Source organism: Pleurodeles waltl, chromosome 4_2 (genome assembly GCF_031143425.1).
Source record: "Pleurodeles waltl isolate 20211129_DDA chromosome 4_2, aPleWal1.hap1.20221129, whole genome shotgun sequence".
Taxonomy (NCBI): domain Eukaryota; kingdom Metazoa; phylum Chordata; class Amphibia; order Caudata; family Salamandridae; genus Pleurodeles; species Pleurodeles waltl.
In genome coordinates, this window is record NC_090443.1 from 928,387,097 (window position 1) to 928,409,599 (window position 22,503).

General features: G+C 47.1%; 1 protein-coding gene across 1 annotated transcript in view; it reads left to right on the forward strand.

Annotated features, from left to right (window-relative positions):
- Window positions 1-22,503, forward strand: part of LOC138293478 (cytochrome P450 4B1-like) — a 159,628-nt gene that overhangs the window by 96,765 nt on the left and 40,360 nt on the right. The window contains exon 6 of the mRNA XM_069232717.1: window positions 3,865-4,016. Within this exon, the coding sequence (XP_069088818.1) occupies window positions 3,865-4,016 (152 nt within the window). The remainder of the gene's footprint in view (window positions 1-3,864; window positions 4,017-22,503) is intronic.

Sequence of the window (22,503 nt, forward strand, 5' to 3'; positions counted from 1 at the left end):
GGCCCTATTGAAATTCACAACTCTGCAGTCACCCTTCAGGGCTTTGGGACCCTTGCCTAGCTATTTCAATCTTGAAATCATATTGATAATTTCGGCTGTTGCTGTGCCCATTTTTAAATTAGAGCCAAACCAATGCACTACCTCGTTCTATACCTCTGCAAATGACTCATGAGGATTATTAGCTAAAGGCGGACCGCTACCAAGAACCACAAATATGGGGTGGCTTCAAGGGGGCTATTGATAATAGGTGATTCGATTAACTAGATTTTAACAAAGGCTCCCACTGGGACTGTGAGGGCCTAGCAGGGGAAAGATCTCTGACTTCCAAATATCTACATATGTGAATTATTTTTTCAAGCCCCTTCACTCTGACCCTCTGAAATGATTTCTAAGGGAGGGCAATTAGTGTTAGTATTGACAATGGTAGTAGGGTTAATAGCCAGCCTACAGTTCCCTCTTATGCTGATAGGGGCTTCTTCATATCTACCCTGCTTCAAATTATCTGGAACAATAATCTCTGGGGGGATTGACAAAGGGCCTACTGGGACAAAAAAGGTCCTGAAGATGATCTTCCATTAATACACGAAGCAGCCTTTTTTACAACAAAGTACTAAGGGGTCCAAAAATCCCTTGATTAAATGTTCAAGCCCAGAATATAAAGAGTCTAAGTGTGACTGAAAATGACTGTGAATCAAGTCCTCCAGAACTAGTATATTAGACCCTAAAGCTCTCTGATTAAGTACACCATCTATTTCCCAAGCCACACTATGGACTTGGGCTCCACAGTAACAAAATTGTGGGTAGAGCCTCCCATACCTGAAGTGGGACCATCTAGGGTTCCAGTTAACGCAGTTACTCTGTTATGTTAAGCTAGTTCACCCTCCTCATAATTGTTTTCTTGCAGCAAGGCCCCGCATATAGAAGATACAAAGGACAAAATGGTTGATTTCTCCTAACAGGAGTTAGAGGCCACATTCCTGCCCCCCTGATCCCTTCCCATTCACCCTGGGCTTCCCCATCAGATCACAAGGGGTGATAAAGGGCAAAACCCCGATCAGAAACTAATATTTACCAGTGCCCGGGCCAACCTGTTGTTACTGTAAAACTTCTTCCACCCTCAACCCAATAAAGCCAAGAGGGGTGGCCCAGCCCAGCCTCAATCAGCCGTGGACCGGCTAAGACGGGCCCAGTTTTGGCCCAGACACGTCCCACATGCATCCCACAGTGCAGGATCGCTATGCTGCTTATGTCCCAGCTCCTTCGGGTGCAAATACGTCAACTGGCAGAGTCCCGCAAAGCAGCCTGGTATCTGTGGTCCGCCAGCAAAAGTGTTAGACAACCTGTGGAAGAGCTATGCTGCTTATGTCCCAGTGCCTCCTGGTGCGAAGATGGCAACGGGCAGAGTCCTGCAAAGCAGCCTGGTATCGGTGGTCCCGGCAGCAACAGCGCGTTAGACAACCCGCGGTGCGGGAGTGCTATGCTCTTATGTCCCAGCGCCTATGCATTGATGAACTATGAACACATGTTTAAACAGCATTTAACATATGGACACATTTATTACCTGGACGGCAGACAGTGCCCTTCCCTGATTCCTAATATAGTAGTGTAAACTGGCAGCCAAAGGGTTTGTGCTGCAAGGGGTTGGGCTCACTTGTCCAAAGACCAAAATAAACATGGAAACTTGTTGTTGTCCGTGACACCAAAGAATATGTCCTCGGCGTCAAGCTATAGGTATTCCACACACCTAAAATCCAGTAGGCCTGAGCTACTTATTGTGAAAAGAATGCTATAAAGACAGTTGGCTTTTAAGAATGGATTGCCATTACTCTGTGCTAAAGCCTGTAGGCAGGTATTGTTTTACATTGAATTTCATAGGTTACTGTAGTAGGCAAGGGTGTTGGTGTTACTGATTCACCTGAACAAACTGTGGGAATAGAAGAAATGTTGCTAGGCTCTCTTTTTACAGAGAGTATTTTGCTTTTCCACTTGTAATTTTGTATGCATTTGTACTTTTATGACTGTGTGCCAGATGGCTGCCTTGTGCAAAATTTACACTCGGTACAATTAACCTGAGTTGCTTATGGTGACAAGCCAATAATAAATGCTATATGGGCTATATGTCTGATTGTTTAGTATGAAAAGTTACAATTAAAGCAGTAGACATGGCATATTGATTATGAAAAGTGTATGCTAAAAGCAGTAGGCATTTAAGAGAAGATTTGTTCTTACTCTGTTTTAAAGTCTACAGATTCTGCTACATGGAATCTCACAGATTACTATAGTAGACTAAGGTTTTGGTGCTGTTATCCCTTCTGACACGCCGTGGGTATAAGCCTAACAAGGATTCTGACACTACAAATCTCTGTCTTAGGAGAGATGGTGTTTTAATTTGGCAACCGATTTTGTATACTAAGTAATTTTATGACTCGATCCCTGATCGATGCCTTGTAGGAAAGCTTACACTCAGTACAGGAGGCGTCAATTGGTAAACCATTGATAACAGCGACAGGCCTGATTAGTTCACTAGAAAAACATACGTCTGTTGCCAAAAGTCTGATCTGTTTATTATGAACATTTATGATGAATGCATTAGGCCTGACTTAATAATTGTGAATAGGATTTGTTAAAATCAATAGGAATTTAAGAGTGGTTCTTATGTCTCTGTATGAAATCCTGCAGATAATCATTTTATGCATATAGTGTCACAGATTAACTTTGGGGGGAATGATTGTGTTGGTTACTGCCTTTGACAAACCCTATAGTAGAAGCTTTGCACTATAATAGTTATTGCAAGAATCTCTTCTTAGCTGCCTGTCATCTTGTAATGAAAGAATTCATATATATACGAATAAATACATATGTAGAGGACCCTAGGGTGAGATCTGTTCTGCGGCTGATTGGCCTGTCCGAATGTCAGTTACGCTCTTTTTCAATCCATGACAAAGAAACACATGGCATTATGGTTCAGACCCCACCAATCATTGCCTCTCTTGCACTGTGAATGATACCATTTTCTGATCACGTGTACATCCACCTCAAAATGAGTGTGATTCAGTGTTGGGGCTGGTTTTGAATTTTCTCCTTTTATAGTTCCCTCTTAAATGTCTTTGATTCTCCATTTTAATTTTAATGTTTCCTAAGAGAACAGTGCAGCCCTCCAGGCAAATGGGTCACTTGCTTGCCACACATCCTATGTAGCCAGTTCCCATTAGAGCAGGGTCAAGACTGACTTGCATATGGCTGGGTCCAGACTAAGGTGGCAAGGTGCACAAAACAATGGTGGACTGGGCTGTGCCCCCAGTAACTACCAATGGCTGAAAATAATTCAAGGATTTCATTTATCACTTTTTAGTCTACTTTCATGTGTTGTCTCAAATCCAGGTTGGATTACATTATTGTGTGATGTGTAATGGGCTCATGTGGTCTGTTGACTGGTTTTGTTATTATTAGCTCTTGTATTCTAATTGATTGGTATTCCCAAAACAACATCTTTGTTGTACCTCCACTCCTCTCAAGTCCTGAGTGACCCTCTATGCTGTGCACCTAGATTGTAAGATGATGTTTTCATATCCAGATAATTTCTTGTGCGTGACTGAGAACAGGGTGGGCTTCGGACCCCATCATGTCTCTAGTGAGGCATTACTTATGCACGGCCTTTCATGTGTGCAAAAGGAAGAACGTGCAGCCTTCCACAATTTGGTTTATGTTTGTGTCAGTTTACCTGACTCCTCTTTGTGATGGTATGCACCCATTTCAATACTTCAGCATCTTCTTGCAAAGTTCCATGTTTAACTTTAATTCATTGGAATCACCAATATTCAGAGAGTGGCATGATTTATCCTTTCCTTTACGTTTATTTTGCAGTGATTCATCCTACATCCAAGCAGTCTATGATCTTTCCCGCCTGGTGCAGCAGAGAGTTCGCTTCTTTCCTTATCACAGTGATCTTATTTACCACCTCAGTCCTGATGGGTACCAGTTCCGGAGGGCTTGCAGAATAGCCCACCTTCATACAGGTAATAATAATCTCATTTCCTCACCGGTGACATTTAGGAATGTCCTTTGACATGAGTTTGTTCTTTAATGTAATTCCAGTAAGAAGCAAAATGATTAAACTTTACAGAGACAGAAGGCATAGCTTCTCCTGGAACCGATAACTTGCTTACAGTTGCACTTCTTGAGTTCCCTTTTGGTTGAACCCAGATGTGTTCTCTGTATATTGTAGTATTCTCAAAGTTTATGCTGTTGAAAGCTTGGATATGAATAAAAGCCTCCAGCCACCCAACCTCCAAAATCCTGTGCCGTTTTCAATATCTTCTTCTCAAAAAGAGCTTGTTATGCAAGATGCAATCTCTGCCCCAATCCAAGCGAAGCGTTCCACATCACTTTCTCCTATACTACCTCTGTCAGTACCACACCAACAATAGCATCACTGCCAATATCACAACCACCAATACTACCATCAGTACCACCAACACTAATAAGCAATACCATTATCCCAACCACTGGTAACACTACAAATTATTCTACTAACCCTAATACCACCACAAATGCTACTGTTCCCACCATTGACTCCTCCCATACCTCTACTGACAACACCAAGCCTACTAATACCACTACCAAAACCACCAATACCATCACCAATGCTACTACCAATACCACTAATAGCATACCACCACCAATTATGCCACTAATACTCCTACACCACTATTACCACATTAACGTCTAAGCCTTGGCAAAGCCACTATGTCAAACTTTAGTGTACTGTTGCATGGAAACACCATTTCTGTGTGTTTATGTTTGCAGGAGTTGTCAAAATAAACTCATACCTGTTTGCTGTGCCAGTGCTTGTTAATATATGGGATAAAGAAGCCCAAACTAGACATTTTAAAGATATTACAAATAATGAACTATTTTCTACAGATATATAGAGGCATGAGTGCTATTATTTGGTCATGGAACATACACACAAGGGGTTACACAAGGCGACCTCTCATCAATTCTTCTCTTTCATGCTCTACGTGGATCCCAGTCTGGTAATTCCGCTCCTTAATAACTTTGTTAATCCACCTTCTTCTTTGCCACCACAGACTTGTTGGGATATTGGATATGATCCAATACAACATTGCTGTTCTTGTGTTGTACATGTAGAAATCGTAATCTGAAAAGGTCACTGACAGTTTTTCTCACCTGCACAAGATGAGCAGTTTAAGAACTGGCATATAACTGTGTGTGTCATGCACTCATCCGCAGAGACAACACTGGAGCCAGTGCTGGGCCCCCACTCCCTCTCAGGATGATGCAAGATTCTTCGACGGTATTCCTAGATCCCGCACCGTCCCAAAGGGGAATGGACAAAATAAGAAAAAGAAACTTGTGATAAGGGACCTGCTCAGAGACAGTACTACTCTACTCAACATGATGTGTCGCTCCTGAGACCTTCTGGGTATGCACAGCACCTCTGGTTTTGTGAAGGCGCAATACACTGGGAACAACAAGAGGCCATTACCATCAATACACTAGCAAGCCTCTACACACTTTACAATACACTGCTTCAATAACCAACACTTACAGGTTTCTGCAAAATCATAGCATAAGAGCATAATCACCAGATTCGTGGATGAGAATCTTCTGAGACTTTCAAGGAAGAGCTTTAAGTATTGATTGGAGCCTCTGACACTCCCGGGTAGGCTCATAACATAGATTGAAGTTACTGGCACTCCCAAGGTTACACTCAATACATGGATTGTAGTTAGGTACACTCCCAAGGCATACTAGAAACGAGGTTACACTTGGTACATAGGTTGGAGTTTAGAGAAACTCCCAAGTTATGCTAGAAACAAGGTTTCACTCGGAACTAGGTTACATTCATAACAAGGATGGGGTTACTGACACTCCAAAGGTTGTACTCAAACCATGGGTTGGAGTTGCTGGCACTCCCAAGATTTTACTCGGTACATAGGTTGGAGTTACTGACACTCAAAGTTACACTCTGCGCATAAGTTGGTGTAACTGACACTCCCGTACATTACTCTCAGTACATAGGTTGGAGTTACTGACACTCCTAAGGTTACACTCAGGTCATAGGTTGAAAGTAATGACACACCCAAGAAATTCTAGAAACACAAACTGGAGGTTACACGATCCATATATATATCCATCTCTTCTAAAAGATCATTATTATTGACATTCCTGCTGAAGGGAAAGTACTTAGCTTCATATAGTACTTTACCTGGAATCCGAAGATGGCAGGAGGCTTGGTGGGAGAAGCTCTAGAGAAGGCGAAATCGTAGCTCAACAAAGAAGACACAAGAAGTGTCACAGAAGCCAGGAAGGCTTGGAAGACTATAGTGCTGGTAGTTCCAAGAGACTCAGGAGTTGAGTACGGGGACGAAGCTTGCACAGGACTGGAATGTTGGAAGATCTGGGCGACTCAGGAGGTGAGTGCAGGGATGATGCTTGCGCAGGACGGGTACGAGTCCACGTGCTGATGCAGGTTCAGAGAGGGTATTTATACTGGAAGACAAGAGTGTTCCAGAAAGGCATGTGTTCCACGTGGAAGCCTGGAATATTCCAATGAATCAGGGGAAGATCATGTGTAACATACAATGGATATGAGGACTTGCAGGTAGCAGGTGCAAACGGTAATTGGCAACAGTAAACAAGTACAACAGCCCCAAATGCATGAATGTATAAATCTGATAGAGACTTCTAGTTGCAGATCCCTTACCTTAGAATTTCTCCCCAGATGTCAGACTGGATCCAGAGATTTTTCTTCGAGCAATACCCTTGCGCGTTGGTAGGTGGCGTCTTTCGACTCCGTGGACCTCATTTTCATCGTAATAGCCGTGATGACGTCAGGAGTAGTATAGAGACGCCACCTTCACACAGTGACATCAGTTCTTTTCTTTCCGCACCATGAGCTGATCCGGAGAGGAGCTACCCTGGTCTCTTTTTGACCAACCTCGACTGTTTTGTCAAGTTTTTGTGAGACTTTTTGGTGCGTCGAGTATGGCCCCGAAGACCGGTTTCAAGCCATGCGAGGACTGTCACCGCACAATGTCGGTGACGGATCCTCATCGGGTTTGTCTGTGGTGTCTCGAGCAAGACCACGATTCGAAGATGTGCTCCGAGTGCACGGCCATGCACCCGAAGGCTTTGAGGGAGCGGTTCCTAAAGCTAATGGCGGCCCGGCACTCGACTCCGCATAAGTCCCGGTCTCGACTGAGAGGAAGGTCTCAAGACCATTCGCGGAGCCATCACCACTCGTCTTCTTCTAAATCTTTGGGTGCAGGTAAGATGAAGTCGTCGAAAAGGTCCCATCGCTCTCCGACTTCACCCCAACGCTCCGCTGACGCAATACGGGAAGGGTGTCGACGCTCAAAGCCTCCATCCTCGGAGCCTGCGTCTGGGTCGGCTCCGCACTTCCCTGAGTTTCTCTGAGCCGGAGCGACCCCCGCCCAACTTAAAGAGTTCTGTGTGGCCATGAGCCTCATCTTTGGGAGTACCGACCCCGATAAGGCACCTTTGGGCCCATGGGGTTTGGTTGAGGGGTCTTCGGGATCCGCGCCGGCGGCTACGGCTCTGCTCACCGAGGTCCCATCCAGATCCACTCCCGGATCCACACTGGCACCGGTCGCACCCTCAAGATCTTCCCCGGCACTGGGTCGAGTGTCGATGTTCCCGACGTCGGTAGTGCCCACTATAGACGTCAAACCGATCCTTATCCCTGAAGACTCGGAGTCGGAGCGGCGTTGGCCAACGCTGCCTTTGTCTTTGAAGGGGCCTATTCGCCCCAGGTCGGATTTGGACCCTTTTTTCTATGGGTAAGAATCCGGGGAGGGATTGGAGGGGTCCCTGGACCCTTATGAATACCAGGATGACCCATCTTTGCACTGGGCTCAGGAATCGGGTGACGCCAGTGGTCTGGATACTTCTCCTGACACTGGCATGCTGTCTCCTCGTACTGTGGTTACGGCGGAGGGAGCAACTTATGGTATGGTGGTCAGTAGGGCAGATGAGGTCCTTGGCTTTGAGCTTCCTACTGTAGAGGTCAGGTCTAATCTCCTGACAGAGGTGCACCAGCCTGGGGCTTCCACTTCAGAACACCTTTTGCCATTCAATGAAGCCCTCACTGATGTCCTTTTGGGTACTTGGTCCAAACCCAACACAGGGGCTCCTGTGAATAGGACTATCGCATGCCGCCATCAGCCCACTCTGAACTACCCTAAATTCCTGTCCCAACACCCCACGCCTGGGTGTCTTGTCATCCAGGCTTCCTCTTCTTCAGGCGCATTCCCTTCCGCACCCCCGGACAGGGAATCAAAAAGGCTGGAACAGTTTGGTAAGAAGTTGTTTTCCTCCTCCAGTCTCACACTGTGGCCTGTTAACACTGCATGCCTTTTGGGCCGCTATGCCCACTCTTTGTGGGATATGGTTGCGCAAGTCCTGCCGCAGATACCGGAGGAAGCCCCTGCTATTGTCTCCCAAGCTGTGAACAATGGGAGAGATGCAGCAAAGTTAACAATCCGCTGTGGGCTGGACAGGACCGACTCTCTGGGGAGATCGGTTGCTACAATGGTGGCCTTGAGACGCCACGCCTAGTTGCGTACTTCTGGTTTTTCTGGGGATGTCCAACAGTCACTCATGGACATGCCATTTGATGGCTTCCATGTCTTTGGGGACATAGCGGACTCGGCCTTGGAGAGATTCAAGGATTCCCGGGCTACGTCTCGGCCCCTTGGTCTTTCCTCTGCCCCTTGCCCCCTGTAGTCCACTCTTCGCCCCTTTCGTGGCTACGGGAAGGGCTCCCTGTCGCATCCTCCACCCAACTAATGTAACACCCATGCTGTCCAGCCTCTGCTTGGCTGGGGATGCAGAATCCCATGTGGGCGTGGGACAGGGAACCAGAGGTCTCCCCAGTTCACCTCTGCCCCCACTGCAGCCTCCAAACCCTCCTTGTCTGTCCCCTCTCTCCCATCTAGTTGGCGGCAGGACCTGCGGCAGGACCTGCCCCACTGGGAATGCATCACGACAGACAGGTGGGTTTTGCCGATCGTTTGAAAGGGCTAGTCCCTCCCTTTCAAATCTGCTCAACCAGCCATGCCTCCATCCTTCAGTCACCTTCCAGAGGATCATTTGGCACTTCTCTGCCAGGAAGTCACAGCTCTTTTGGCCAAGGGAGCTATAGAAAAGGGTCCCTGTGCCCGAAGGAGGTGTTGGTTGTTTCTGGTGCCGAAAAAGGATAAGGCCTTGCATCCTATCCTAGACCTTAAGGACCTCAACTACTTCTTCAAGAAGGAGGAATTCAAAATGCTCACCCTGGCTCAGGTTCTGTCTGCCTTGGACCCAGGAGACTGGATGGTAGCATTGGACTTGCAGGAAGCTTATTTCCACATCCCATCCTTCCTGCCCACAGACATTACCTACGATCCGTTGCAGGTTGCGAGCCCTTTCAGTTTACCATGCTTCCCTTCAGCCTTATCAGCACCCCTTGAGTATTCACAAAAAAGATGGCGGTGGTTGCAGCTCATCTGTGCAGATTAAGGGTGTCAGTCTTCCCCTACCTCGATGACTGGCTGTTGAAGACAGACTCGCCCCAGGAAGTCGTCTCCCACCTTCAGACTACGGCAAACCTCCTGCAAATGCTGTGGTTCACTATAAACATGCCGAAGTCACACCTGACTCCCTCTCAGATGCTCCCTTTCATCGGAGCTGTTCTGGACACAGTGCAGTTTCCTCCCGAAAAGCGAGTCCAAGACATTCAGGCTATGATTCCGATCTTTCGGTCTCTGTCTTGGGTTTCTGTGAGACTGACTCTGAGGTTGCTGGGCCTCATGGCCTCCTGCATTCTGCTAGTAACACATTCCAGATGGCATATGTGGGCTCTGCAGTAGGACTTGAAGTTCCATCAGGGGAATCTCTCCAACATGGTCCAGATCTCGGAGGGGACTATGAAAGACCTACAGTGGTGGCTTCGAATCCACATTGGGTCCACAGCAGATCCCTCTCCCTTCCCCAACCAGATCTCTCTGTAGTGACAGATGCGTCACATCTGGGTTGGGGCAGCCACATGGGAGAGGCGGAGATCAGAAAACTCTGATCTCCAATGGAGTCTGGGCTCATATCAATCTTCTGGAGCTCTAGGCGATCAGGCTTGCATTGAAAGCATTTCTTCCCTCTCCCAAAGGGAAAGTAGTGCAGGTGTTCAGGGACAATACTACTGTGATGTGGTACTGCAACAAGCAGGGTGGGGTAGGGTCCTGGACCCTTTGTCAGGAGGCACTACTCCTGTGGACTTGGCTGGAGCATCAGGGCATTACTCTGATGGTTCAACATCTGGCGGGTTCCCTCAACGTCAGAGCGAACGAACTCATCCGCCGATGCACAGCCGATCACGAATGGCGTCTCCATATGGAGGTGGTGCAAGGTCTCTTTCAGCAGTGGGGAGAGCCTTGGTTAGATCTGTTCACCTCTGCACAATGCCAGCTGTTTTGCGCGTTGGAGTTTCCAAGGTGGCACTCGGTTGGAGATGTTTTTTGTCTCTAGTAGAACCCCATCCTCCTTTACGCCTATACCACTTCTGCCCAGAGTCCTCAAGAAGATCAGGAACAACTGGGCCCAAGTCATCTTGGTGGCTCTATATTGGGCACGGAGAGTATGGTATCTAGAGCTATTGAGCATGTCCATCGATCCTCCACTCAGACTGCCTCTTCGGGCGGATCTTCTGTCACAGCAACAGGGGACGGTTCTTCACCCGAACCTGTACAACCTCCACCTTCATGTGTGGAGATTGAGCAGCAACAGTTGACGACTTTTGATCCTCCACCCAAAGTCTGTGATGTTATCTTGGCAGCCAGGTGTCCCTCAACCAAAACTGTATACGCCTGTCGTTGAAATAAATTTGTGGCATGGTGCACCAACAAATCTGTTGATCCCCTCTCTGCCCCTCTATCCGAGGTTCTTGTATTCATTCTTTCTTTGGCCCAGCAAGGCTCAGCTTTGGGCACCCTAAAAGGGTATTTATCTGCCATTTCGGCCATCCTTAGGTTACCTCAATTCACAATTAGCTTTATTTCTGTAATAAAAATAATACCATAAAAGCACATCCCACAGTATACGTATCATAAATAAACCCATGGATTTAAAACAATACAATTGACACATATTACCCATCAAATATTTAAATCAGGAAATACAATAATATTAAAATAAGCAGTTAAATTACCATAAATATCAAATTTTCATTATAAAAGTAATACAAATAATAAAAAAGACATATCCATTATTATCTGTAAACAAACACTTATTCACAAGGTGCCATTAGACACTTTGATCTAATATGCCAAATTGCATCTAAAAATTTAACCAGCGCACATACCACTGTACCATGGGTGTTAGTTTTGCAAATCCTCAAAGCTAAAAACCATTTTTTGAAGCCCATGGATCTACAAAGAGGTATAATCCATTGAATCCACTGCTGATTGTAAGCAGGACAATGGAATAGAACATGCGCAATACATTCTGGTAAACCACAACCCATGGGGCAGGAGTTAGGTTGAGAGACCTGTCAAAACTATTTGCAAGTAAAAGTACGTAAAGGTAACGATCCAAACCTAAACCTAATATAAAGTGCATGTGCTCGGGGAGATAAGATGAAGTCCATGTAATTTTCAAATTCGTGATGGCATTTGACTGATGTGAACTTGTCTGTCAAACTAAGTGGAGACACCTCAGCCAAGTTGCCTATTTTCACTTTGAGCCAACATGCCTCCTTAACAATTTGCACCGCATTTTTGGGAAGACCACAAAGTTACCTGATCAGCCCTCTTTTTTTAAATCCCCAATTGTGAGTAAACACCTAAAAGGCCTCACCCATTTATTTTCTCCCACTCCATTTATCATGCCTCAGTGGGATCTCAATCTTGTCCTTACTTACTCAATGTGTATTCCTTTTGAGCCGATGCGCAATTATCCCTTGCGGCTCCTCACCTTCAAAACTGTCTTTCTTGTTGCCGTCACCTCTGCTCGCAGGGTGAGTGAGCTTCAAGCCCTTTCATCTAAACCTCCATACTTGTCTGTGCACCCTGACAAAGTGGTGTTGAGCACTAAGGCTTCCTTCCTTCCAAAGGTGGTTACGCCTTTTCATGTAGGCCAGTCCATTACCCTGCCTACTTTCTACGCACCCCCACTTCCTTCTCATGAGAAGGAGAGTCTCCACCGTCTGGACCAACAAAGAGCGTTGGCATTCTATCTTAATCGTACCAAAGATTTCTGGGTGGACAATCAACTCTTTGTTGGGTATGTGGGAGCGAAAAGAGGGAAGGCAGTGCAAAAGCGTACCATCTCTCAACGGGTTCTTCTTTGCATCATAATGTGTTATGCTTTGGCCAAGAAGCAACCCCCTGAGAGCTTGCGTGCTCATTCCACCAGAGCAACTGCTGCTTCCACTGCGTTAGCACGTGGAGTTCCTGTCGTGGATATCTGCCAGGCAGCTTTGTGGGCCTCCCTGCACACGTTTGCTAAACACTACTGCCTGGACAGTCAGTTCTGTCAGGACAGCTACTTTGGTCGTTCGGTCCTGCAGGACTTCCTAGTATGATCTTGGTTCGCAGCCCACCACCGAGGATGGCATTGCTTGGGTATCTATTCTATGGTAAGGAATCTTCAACTAGAAGTCTCTATCAGATGTACCAGATACTTACCTTCGGTAACAAAATATCCGGTAGAGAATTATTCTGGTTGCAGATTCCTGCCCACCCATCCTCTCTGCTTGCGAACTGATTTCTAGGGACAGGGATTCCCCTTTCAGGTCCTTAGCTCAGTGTTCTTAGTGGCTCTGTGCTTTTGCATGGAAAGTCGTTAAAAGAAACTGACGTCACTGCGCGAAGGCGGCGTCTATATACTACTCCCGACGCCATCACGACGACTACGACGCCTGTGGAGTCGACCGACCCCACCTACCGACACGCAAGGGTATTGCTCTAAGAAAAATCTCCAGATCCAGTCTGACGCCTGGGGGAAATTCTAAGGTAAGGAGTCTGCAACTAGAATATGTCTCTACCAGATATTTTGTTACCGAAGGTATGTAACTAGTACTTCAGTGGTTCACAGAGGATAACATAACTTGTCCTAGATGACATGTGATAATCTGCAGATGCAGAATAGACTAAATTTGCATAGCAACAGAACAGGAGGGTCAATAGTTCAGGCTTCCTGGGAGGGTAATAAGGAGTGCTCAAGACTGGAAGGCACCACAAGGGAAGCGTGACTTGGACTACTCAGGGCAGGAGACACCACAAGGAAAAGATGAGATGAGCCTGACAAGTAAAACCCACCGCACATAGGGCCCAAGATGGAGGCATGACAGTCTGTACCTACTGAAAATAAATGTATAATTTGTAGTAGGCCGAGGAGAATGTCAGGTCTGATGTAAACATATATAAAAGGAAAGAGCAATGAATATGGGACATTGTAAATCGTCGAGTTGGGCTGAACATTGCTGGCTCCTCATCTGAGCATCTAGGCAATGGGATAACTGCAGATTTACCCTTTGAACAGTAGAAATTTTGCACGGATTTATTAGGCTAGATCAGAAAGCACTTTATAAATCCCAATGCACCCGTATACCTCAAGGGGTATATATATCAGATTCTTCAACGCTGCTCATAATCAATCAATCAATCAATCAGTAATTTGTTAAGCATGCTACTCACCCGGTAGGGTCTCAAGGCGCTGGGGGGAGGTATGGGATGCTACTGCTCAAAGGTCTTGAGGTGCTTCCTGAAGGTCAGGAGGTCCTGGGTCAGATGTAGGTTGACGGGGAGGGAGTTCCAGATTTTGGCGGCAAGGTGGGAGAAGGATCTGCCACTAGTTGTGATGCAGTGGATGCAGGGGACGGTCGCGAGGTTGGCGGAGTGGAGCTGGCTTGTCGGGGTGTGGAAAATGAAACGTTCATTGAGGTAGGCAGGTCCGGCGTTGTGGAGAACCTTGTGAGCGTGGATCAGGAGTTTGAAGATGATCCTTTTGTTGACGGGGAGCCAGTGGAAGTCTCTGAGGTGGGCTGAGATGTGTTTGTGGCGAGGGAGGTTGAGGATGAGTTGTGCTGAGGCATTCTGGATGCGCTGTAGTTTCCTCTGGAGCTTGGCTGTTGTTCCCGCATAGAGAGCGTTGCCGTAGTCCAGTCTGCTGCTAACGAGGGCATGGGAGACCGTTCTTCTGGTTTCAAAGGGGATCCCTCTGAAGGTCTTGCGAATAATGCGAAGGGTGTTAAAGCATGAGGATGTGACGGTGTTGACTTGCTGGGTCATAGAGAGCGATGAGTTCAGTATGAAGCCAAGGTTGCGTGCGTGGGTAGTGGGTGTTGGGGCAGATCCCAGGGTGGGAGGCCACCAGGAGTCATCCCATGCTGATCTGTTGGATCCGAAGATGATGATCTAGGTCTTCTCCGAGTTCAGTTTGAGGCGGCTTGCCTCTATCCAGTTGGCGATGGCGTGAAGTCCGGTGTGGAGGTTGGTCTTGGCGGTTGCGGGGTCTTTCGTGAGAGATAGGATGAGCTAAGTGACGTCCGTGTCGGAGACGATGTTAAGGCCGTGGGATTGGATGATGTTGGCAAGCGGTGCCATGTAGACATTGAAGAGGGTGGGGCTGAGTGAGGATCCCTGGGGAACTCTGCAGATGGTCTTGGTGGCTTTAGACAGGAACAGGGGAGGCGGACTCTTTGGGTTCTGCCAGAGAGGAAGGATGTGAGCTAGTCCAGTGCTCAGTGGCAGATTCCGGCATCGTGGAGGGGTGTGCGAAGGGTGTGAAGACAGATGGTGTCGGAGGCTGTGGAAAGGTCAATTAGGATGAGGGCAACGGTTTCACCTTTGTCAAGCCTACTCCTTATGTCGTCGGTGCAAGCAATAAGGGCGGTCTTGGTGCTGTGATTCTTACAGAAGCCGGACTAGTGGATGTTGAGTAGGCTGTTGTCCTCCAACAAGCGAGATAGTTGGTGTTGACTATCTTCTCGATGACCTTCGCAGGGAAGGGGAGTAGGGAGATGGGCCGCTGTAGTTTTTGAGGTCTTTGGGGTCGGCTTTGGTCTTTATGAGCAGGGCGTTGACTTCTGCGTGTTTCCCGCTCTCTGGGAAGATGGCAGTCTGGAAGGAGCTGTTGATGATGGTCCGGAGCTGGGAAGCGATAATTTGTTTGGCTTTATTGAAGATGTGGTGAGGGCAGGGGTCGGCGGGTGAACCGAAGTAGATGGTGCTAATGGTCTTGGTGGTTTCCTTGACGTTGGTGGGGGTCCAGGCACTCAGGATGTTGGTGTGGTTGGGTACGTCAGGGTGGGCCTTGGCAGTGGTGGTGGTGGAGGGTGGCGGTGTAAAGCTGCCATGGATTTCTGTGATCTTGCAGTGAAAAAAGGTGGAGAGGGAGTTGCAGAGGTCTTGCGAGTGGGGGCGGTCGGCAGAGCTGGACTTGGGGTTGGTGAGTTTCCTGACGATGCTGAAGAGCCCCTTGCTGTGTGTGCGATGTTGTCAATTCGTTCTTTGTAGAAAGATCTTTTGGTGGTCCAGATGAGCTGGTGATGTTTGCGGATGGCGGATTAGAGGGTGGTGTGGTTGCTTTCTGTTTGTTCTTGGTGCCAGATCTTCTCAGCTTTTTGGCATTCTCGTTTGGAGGCCTGAAGGATAGCAGTGAACCAGGGAGCTTTTTTGTTGGTGCGGGTGTTGACAGTTTTCCTGAGTGGAGCGAGTGTGTTGGCGCAGTCGTCGAGCCATTGCTTGAGGTTGAGGGCGGCTGTGTTGGGGTCGCTTTTGTTGGGTGGTGGGGCGTGGGCGCGGTTGGAGATCAGTTGGTCTTTGGAGATCTAGTTCCACTTGTGTTGAGGGATTGGATGCTGTTGGTGGTGGGCGGTGGGTTTCTGGAAGGAAAAATGGACACAGCGGTGGTAGGTCCAGTGGAGTTCGGTGGTGTGGGTGAAGAGTGATGTGGCTGCTGGTGGAGAAGATGGCGTTGAGTGTTTGGCCACCTGAGTGGGTGGGCTTGGTGACAAGTTGCTTGAGGCCGAGGTTGGCGAGGTTGTCCAGTAGGGCTGAGGAGTTGCTGTCCCCAGTGTTCTCCAGGTGAAAATTCAGGTCGCCGAGGAGCATGTAGTCCGTGGAGGCGAGGGCGTGGGTGCTGATTGTGTCCGCGATGGCATCGCAGAATTGTGGGCGGAGGCCCGGAGGTCTGTAGACGAGGGTTCCTCTCAGGGTGGTGTTGGCGTTGACATATATCTGGAAGTGTAGGAGTTCAGTGGTATCTAGGGCGTTGTGGGTGTCGGTTGAGATCCTGATGGAGCTCCTGTGGATTATGGCGAATCCTCCTCCTGGTTTGTTGGTGCGGTCTCTTCTGGTGATTTTTGTAGCCCTCATGGATGGCTATGGCGATGTCGGGTTCCGATGAGGGGTTCATCCAGGTCTTGGTGAGGAAGACAATGCCTGGGAGGTTGATGTGAGCAGGTCCCAGAGTTTGACGGCGTGCTTGTGGACGGAGCGGGTGTTGAGGAGGATGCAGCTGAGGTGGTTGAGATAGGTGGCATTGTTGTGGTGCTTGGTGGTTTGAGCGCAGGTGAAGTTACACGTCCGGCATGAGAAGGGTCTATGGGTGTACCTAGGGGAGGTCTGGACGCAGGCGGTAGGGCGGCCAGGGTTGAGCGCGTGGAGTTCTTTGGCAGAGTAGCGGTGTCCGGTGGTGTGGGAGGCATTTGGGGCAGGGGGACTATTGCTAGGCGCGGTCCAGGCGCGGACGGGGCAGACGGGCTTTCTCTGGCTTGCCTCTGCCGTGGCCGCGTAACAGCCGCCATTAAAAAGGGGAGGTGAGAGGGAGGAGCAGCTGGGAGGCGGTGGCAAATGGAGGTGCGCGGGGTCGGGGATGCAGCAGCTGGTACGGGAGGAGGGAAAAAAGGCAAAAACCTGCGAAAAAGTCAGAAATATACTAAAGGCAATAAAACAGAGTCAAAACAGGAAAGGCACAAGGCAGAGTCAGAAAAAACAGAAAAAGGCACAGAAGAAGGTGAAAATGGCACAAAAACACAGAGACCAAATACAAGAGACGCACGCAATACTTAGGCAAACCACTAGACACCAGGGATGAGACGCAGACGGGTGCCTGCGGGTGTTTGAGGGCCTCGAACTCGAGACAGCAGCAACAGTGGGGTCGGAGGCACGGAGGCAGGCTGGTGGAGCTGCTCAGCGTGTTGATTGATTCCTGGCCTTAAGGCAGGTCAGGGGTCACTCTCTGCACTGCGCAGCAGCCACCATTAAGAAGTGGAGGTGGGAGGGAGGAGCAGCTGGGAGGCGGTGGCAGATGGGGGTGTGAGGGGGGCAGGGACGCAGGGGACGCAACGGCTGGGATGGGAGGAGGTGAAAAAAGGAAAAAAACAGCAAAAAAGTCAGAAATATACTAAAGGCAATAAAACAGAGTAAAAACAGGAAAGGCACAAGACAGAGTCAGAAAAAAACAGAAAAAGGCACAGAAGAAGGTGAAAACGGCACAAAAACACAGAGACAAAATACAGGGGACACACACAATACTTACGCAAACCACTAGACACCAGGGATGAGGTGCAGGCAGGTGACTGTGGGTGATACAGAGCCTCGAACTTGTGACAGCAGCTAGGGCGGGGTCGGGGGAACAGAGGCAGGCTGGTGGAGCTGCTCAGCGTGTCGAGTGATTCCTGGCCTTAAGGCAGGTCAGGGGTCACTCTGAAAAAAGAGGCCTCTCTTTTGACATTTATTTGTGCTTTTGGTCTTCCATCCTAATATGTTTGTCCTTGAAGGTGTACAAAGAAAGGTGGGTATATAAATCCAGAACGGTTTATAAATATTATTCTTGAAATTACTTCCTTTCTACTTACTAATTTGTATGCCATTTTAGTAATTGAATTTTTATAATATTGATAAGACGATAATTTCTCTTATTAGAGTAAAATGATAAATGTACTACAGTATGATTTTGCAGTTGAATTTGAATTCAGTTGCAATATTGATGTATTTATGTGTCTATTACATTTCTGTTCTGTGATTTACGTGAAACATTTCCAAAACAATCCTAAGTACAGAGGGCCTGATTAGGTGTACAATTGTAGGCTATGATTAGCCAACATGGTTATGAGGTTTTCCTGGTCTCTGCTACTCCTATGATATTAGGTTCCCTTGGTTTGTTTTCGTATGGCACTTATACGTGGCATTGTTCACTTTATACCCATAGCTGCAGGTGTTCCCTTGCTCCAGCTATCAAAAACGAATTCCTTTAATTTGAGAATATCCCTTTCTGGAGTCTTAAATTTTGTACTCATGACCTTGAGATAACACAAATTTACCTGTGAAAAAAACAACCTTGCTGCGGTCACTTAGAGTGCAAAATCGTTTGACTTGTAAACAGAAAAAAATAATACTCTGTTCTGATGAGCATCATAAATTAATTGATTTGTGTACTACACATTCCTCATTGTTATGTCAAAGTAACTCATAACTGCAAATGCTTCCAAGGCTAGTGATGTCTTGCTTTCATGGGCTTAGCAGTTTTTTTCCATTACTGTTAGTCGGAATTTTAAGATATTTGTGGTATGTAGCCACTATGGCCCAAATGGATTTTGCATTTCTTAACAGATCGAATTGCAATTTCCACCCGTTAATGCAAATCTGCTTTTCCAAATGTAAAAGGCCTATGTGGCATCACCAAATGTGATTTCGACCCAGTGGAAATCGCATTTTGGGAACCACAAATTAGGAAATCCTGGTTTCCTATGTGTGATTTCCTAATTTCGAAGAGTGCAGTTATGAAATTATTTTACTGTCGACTTCGATCTGATGGTAACCAGGGGCAAAAAGTAAAAAGCACCCAGAATGTTTTAGGATCATTCCCAGTGGCGGCTCTGGATATCCTGGCAAGGAGGATAAGGTTAAGTACTTCGCAGGTAAATGTGATATATATTACCTAGTTTTCTACATAAAAAGCCTTTTTCAACTTGCCTATATCTTTGGCGCCTCTTGACGAATCCTCATGGAACTTTACAAAAAAAATTGCCAGTCTGTCAGCTGCTGCCTGGAGAAAAAAGTGGGGTCCCACACGTTTTCCCCATTCATTTTTCCATAGGGATTTTAAACAGTGGTAGCACAAAAACTGCTGGATGGAATTACACCAAATTTGGCAGGAAGGGCTTCTTTTGTTTTGGTTTATTTCCATTCAGTAGTTCTTGAGAAATTAAGGGGAAAACAAGTTTGTATATCTAGGGACGTGCAGGATTTGCTACCCCTAACGATCTTGTGCTGTGATCTGATTGGCTGGTAACACTTCAACAACAGAAGTCTTTGAAGTGTTGTTAGCCATCCTGGAACTCTGCTTCAACCGAGTCCCCAAAAAAAAGTTGAAAAAAAGGGGCAAGGGTACCAACACCCTGACCTCTTAGCTCTAGTGGTAGGGTCCCAAAGGGACCTCCGTGGGCTAAAAAGCATTTTTTTTTATTTTACGAGCGGAGACACGGTGGATCTGCGAATCGGGTTCTAAAACAAAACAAAACAATGCTTTGTTAGATTAATGCCTTCAGGTGGGGCCATGTCCCGGGGGCGTTTAAAAAATAAAATAAAGCGGGGGGGGGGGGACTGCCGCGGACCGCTTCCACCTCCCCAGAGCTTTAATGTAAGCTGCGGGGGTGTGGTCCCCTCCAGCCCCCCGGGGACCACCACTTCCCAGGGCAAAATGTATTTTATTTGCGGGGACCGCCAACCCCCCTGGGGCAAACATTTAAAAAACTAAAGGAGGTCCCTATTATAGTTACAGTTATCTCAAGTAACTATAACTTGTGCCTAAAGGTAACTGTAACTCGCACCCTTGCCATGCACTGAAAATTACCCCACTAATTACGGCAATCATGCCATCATTCATAGCATCATTGATAATATCAATGTAATATTTGTAGTAAAAGTTTTAACAAAACACTGTGCATGGCGGGGCCCGAGTTATAGCTACCTTAGGGCACGAGTTATAGTTACTTGAGGTAACTCCAACTATAACTGGTGAATTTCTACACTTTGTACATTTAAAATGTGATCCTAACTATAACATCCCTGTATCCTTTGTTTTTTTTATGTGAATATCTATGTTTTTTTATTCTGTTTTGTATCTATACCATCCCTGTAACCTTTGGTATTTCAGTGAATATATCTATATATATCTATATATATATCTATATATATATATATATATATATATATATATATATATATATATATGTGTATATCAGGGCGGGGGTGTTTTTAGGGTTTAGGGTAGTTGCGGGCTTTTGGTTGGCAAGGATTTATTAAGTAATTTAGTATTTTGTGGGACTATGGGTTTTTGGTGGGTATAATTATATACCTATATATGTATATATATATATATATATATATATGTTACTTCTAGGGTCAGAATCTGACGCTTATTCTTCTGGGTTGGGGTCGGCGAGAGTTCGGAGGGCTGCTATACCCTTTAGAATACCAGCTTGACAACCCTATGGACTATGCTGCGGACCTGAGGGAAGCCAGTGGTCTGGACACTTTCCCTGATGCTGGCATGCTTTCTCCCCCTACAGTGGCTATGGCAGAGGGGGCGTCCTATTCATTAGGGGTGAGGAGAGGAGCCGAGGTCTTGGGCCTTGAGCTGCCTTCACTGGCTGTTACAACTAACCTCCTGAATGAGGTGCTTCAACCTTGGCTTCCACCTCTGAACCCCTTTTGCTCTTCAGTGAAGCCCTCACTGATGTCATGATGGGGACCTGGTCCAAACCCAGCAAAGGGGCTCCTGTGAACAGGACAATAGCCTGCTGCCATAGGCCTGCGTCTAATGATTAAATGTTCTTGACGCAATAACCCACCCCTAAGGACTTGGTTATTCAAGTCTCCACGTCCAATGGATCTTTTCTTTCCACACCCCTGACAGGGAATCCAAGAGGCTGGATCACCTTGGGAAGAAGATGTTTCCTTCCTCCAGCCTGACGTTGTGGTCTGTGAACACTGCATGCCTTTTGAATTGTTACACCCATAATTTATGGGACATGGATGCGCAAGTGCTGCAACAGATCATGGAGGAGGCCCAAGCCATTTTCTCCCAAGCTGTTGCTGATGGGGGGGATGCAGCTAAGTTCATGATCAGATGTGGGCTGGATATGACCAACTCCCTAGGCAGATTGGTTGCTTCGACGGTTGCCTTGAGGCAGCATGCCTGGACGATGACGTCCAGCTTTCCGGGGGATGTCCAATCTACCCTTTTGGACATGCCTTTTGATGGCACACGTCTCTTCAGAGAAAAATCAGACTCGGCGCTTGAGGACTTTAAGGAGTCCCAAGCTTTGGCCTGTTCCTTAGGCCTTGCAGCTGCCTCTTGCTTCCTTCAGTCTCTTTTTTCATTCCTTTCATGGCTACAGGAGGGGCACCCAACCACGTCTACTCCCCTCCCCTTCCCCCCCAGCCACAGTGCTGCGCATTCTGCCCAGCCTCTGTGTGGCTGAGGATGTGGGATCCAACATCCACATGGATCTGGGAGCCAGCGGTCTAGCCAGTCCACTGTTCCCTCTGCTGCAGCCTCTAAACCTTCCTAGCCTGATGCTCCCCCATCAGTGACCAGTGGGAGGCGACATTCGCCATCACCTGCTCCGCTGGCATACCATCACATCAGACAGGTGGGTTTTGCAAATGGTCCAAAAGGGGCTACTCCCTCCCCTTTAAGACCGCCCCTCCATCCATGCCACCATCCTATGATTGCATGATGGAGGATCACTTGGCACTTCTCTGCGAGGAGGTTACAGCTTTCTTGCCCAATGGATTTACCACACTGGCGACGAGGAGTAATATCAGGTTTGTATAACTTGACTTTGTTTAAGAGTTTTCCTACGTAGAACTCTTTCGATATGATGGTAATCTTTGCTCCAGAGTCAAAAAGAACCTTAGTTCTTTCACCATCTACCAGGATTTCGTCAATGGGTCCTCGCCTCCCATTGCCGACTTGGAGAATAATTTGGCCACATTCAAAATCATCTCCATCCACACTATTTGAGTCATCATTAACTTCATGGATACCTCCTTTCCTACTTTTGGTTCTGCAAACAGTGGCAAAATGGCCTTTCTTTTTGCACAAATTGCATGTTACTCTAATGGCAGGACAACTTCTATCATTCGCCATGTGGCCCTGCTTGCCACAATGAAAACATTTCCCTTGAAAACATTTCTGTTCCTTTCTATAACTTTGTTTCAGAGTGTTATCCTATTTGTCTCCATGACTCTTGATGAGATGTACAGAGTCACATTTGTTCTCTTCTTTCTTGATAGCCTCGACACATTTGAGGGAATGTTCAATTTTCTTTGCCAGTACTACAACCTCATCTAGTGTCGGATCATCCTTTTGCCAAATTTCCTCTCTGACCTTCTCTGTGTTGCAGCCCAGCATAAACTGATCCCGGATTCTCTCATCCAGCAGCGGCCCAAATCTGCACGATGATGCTAA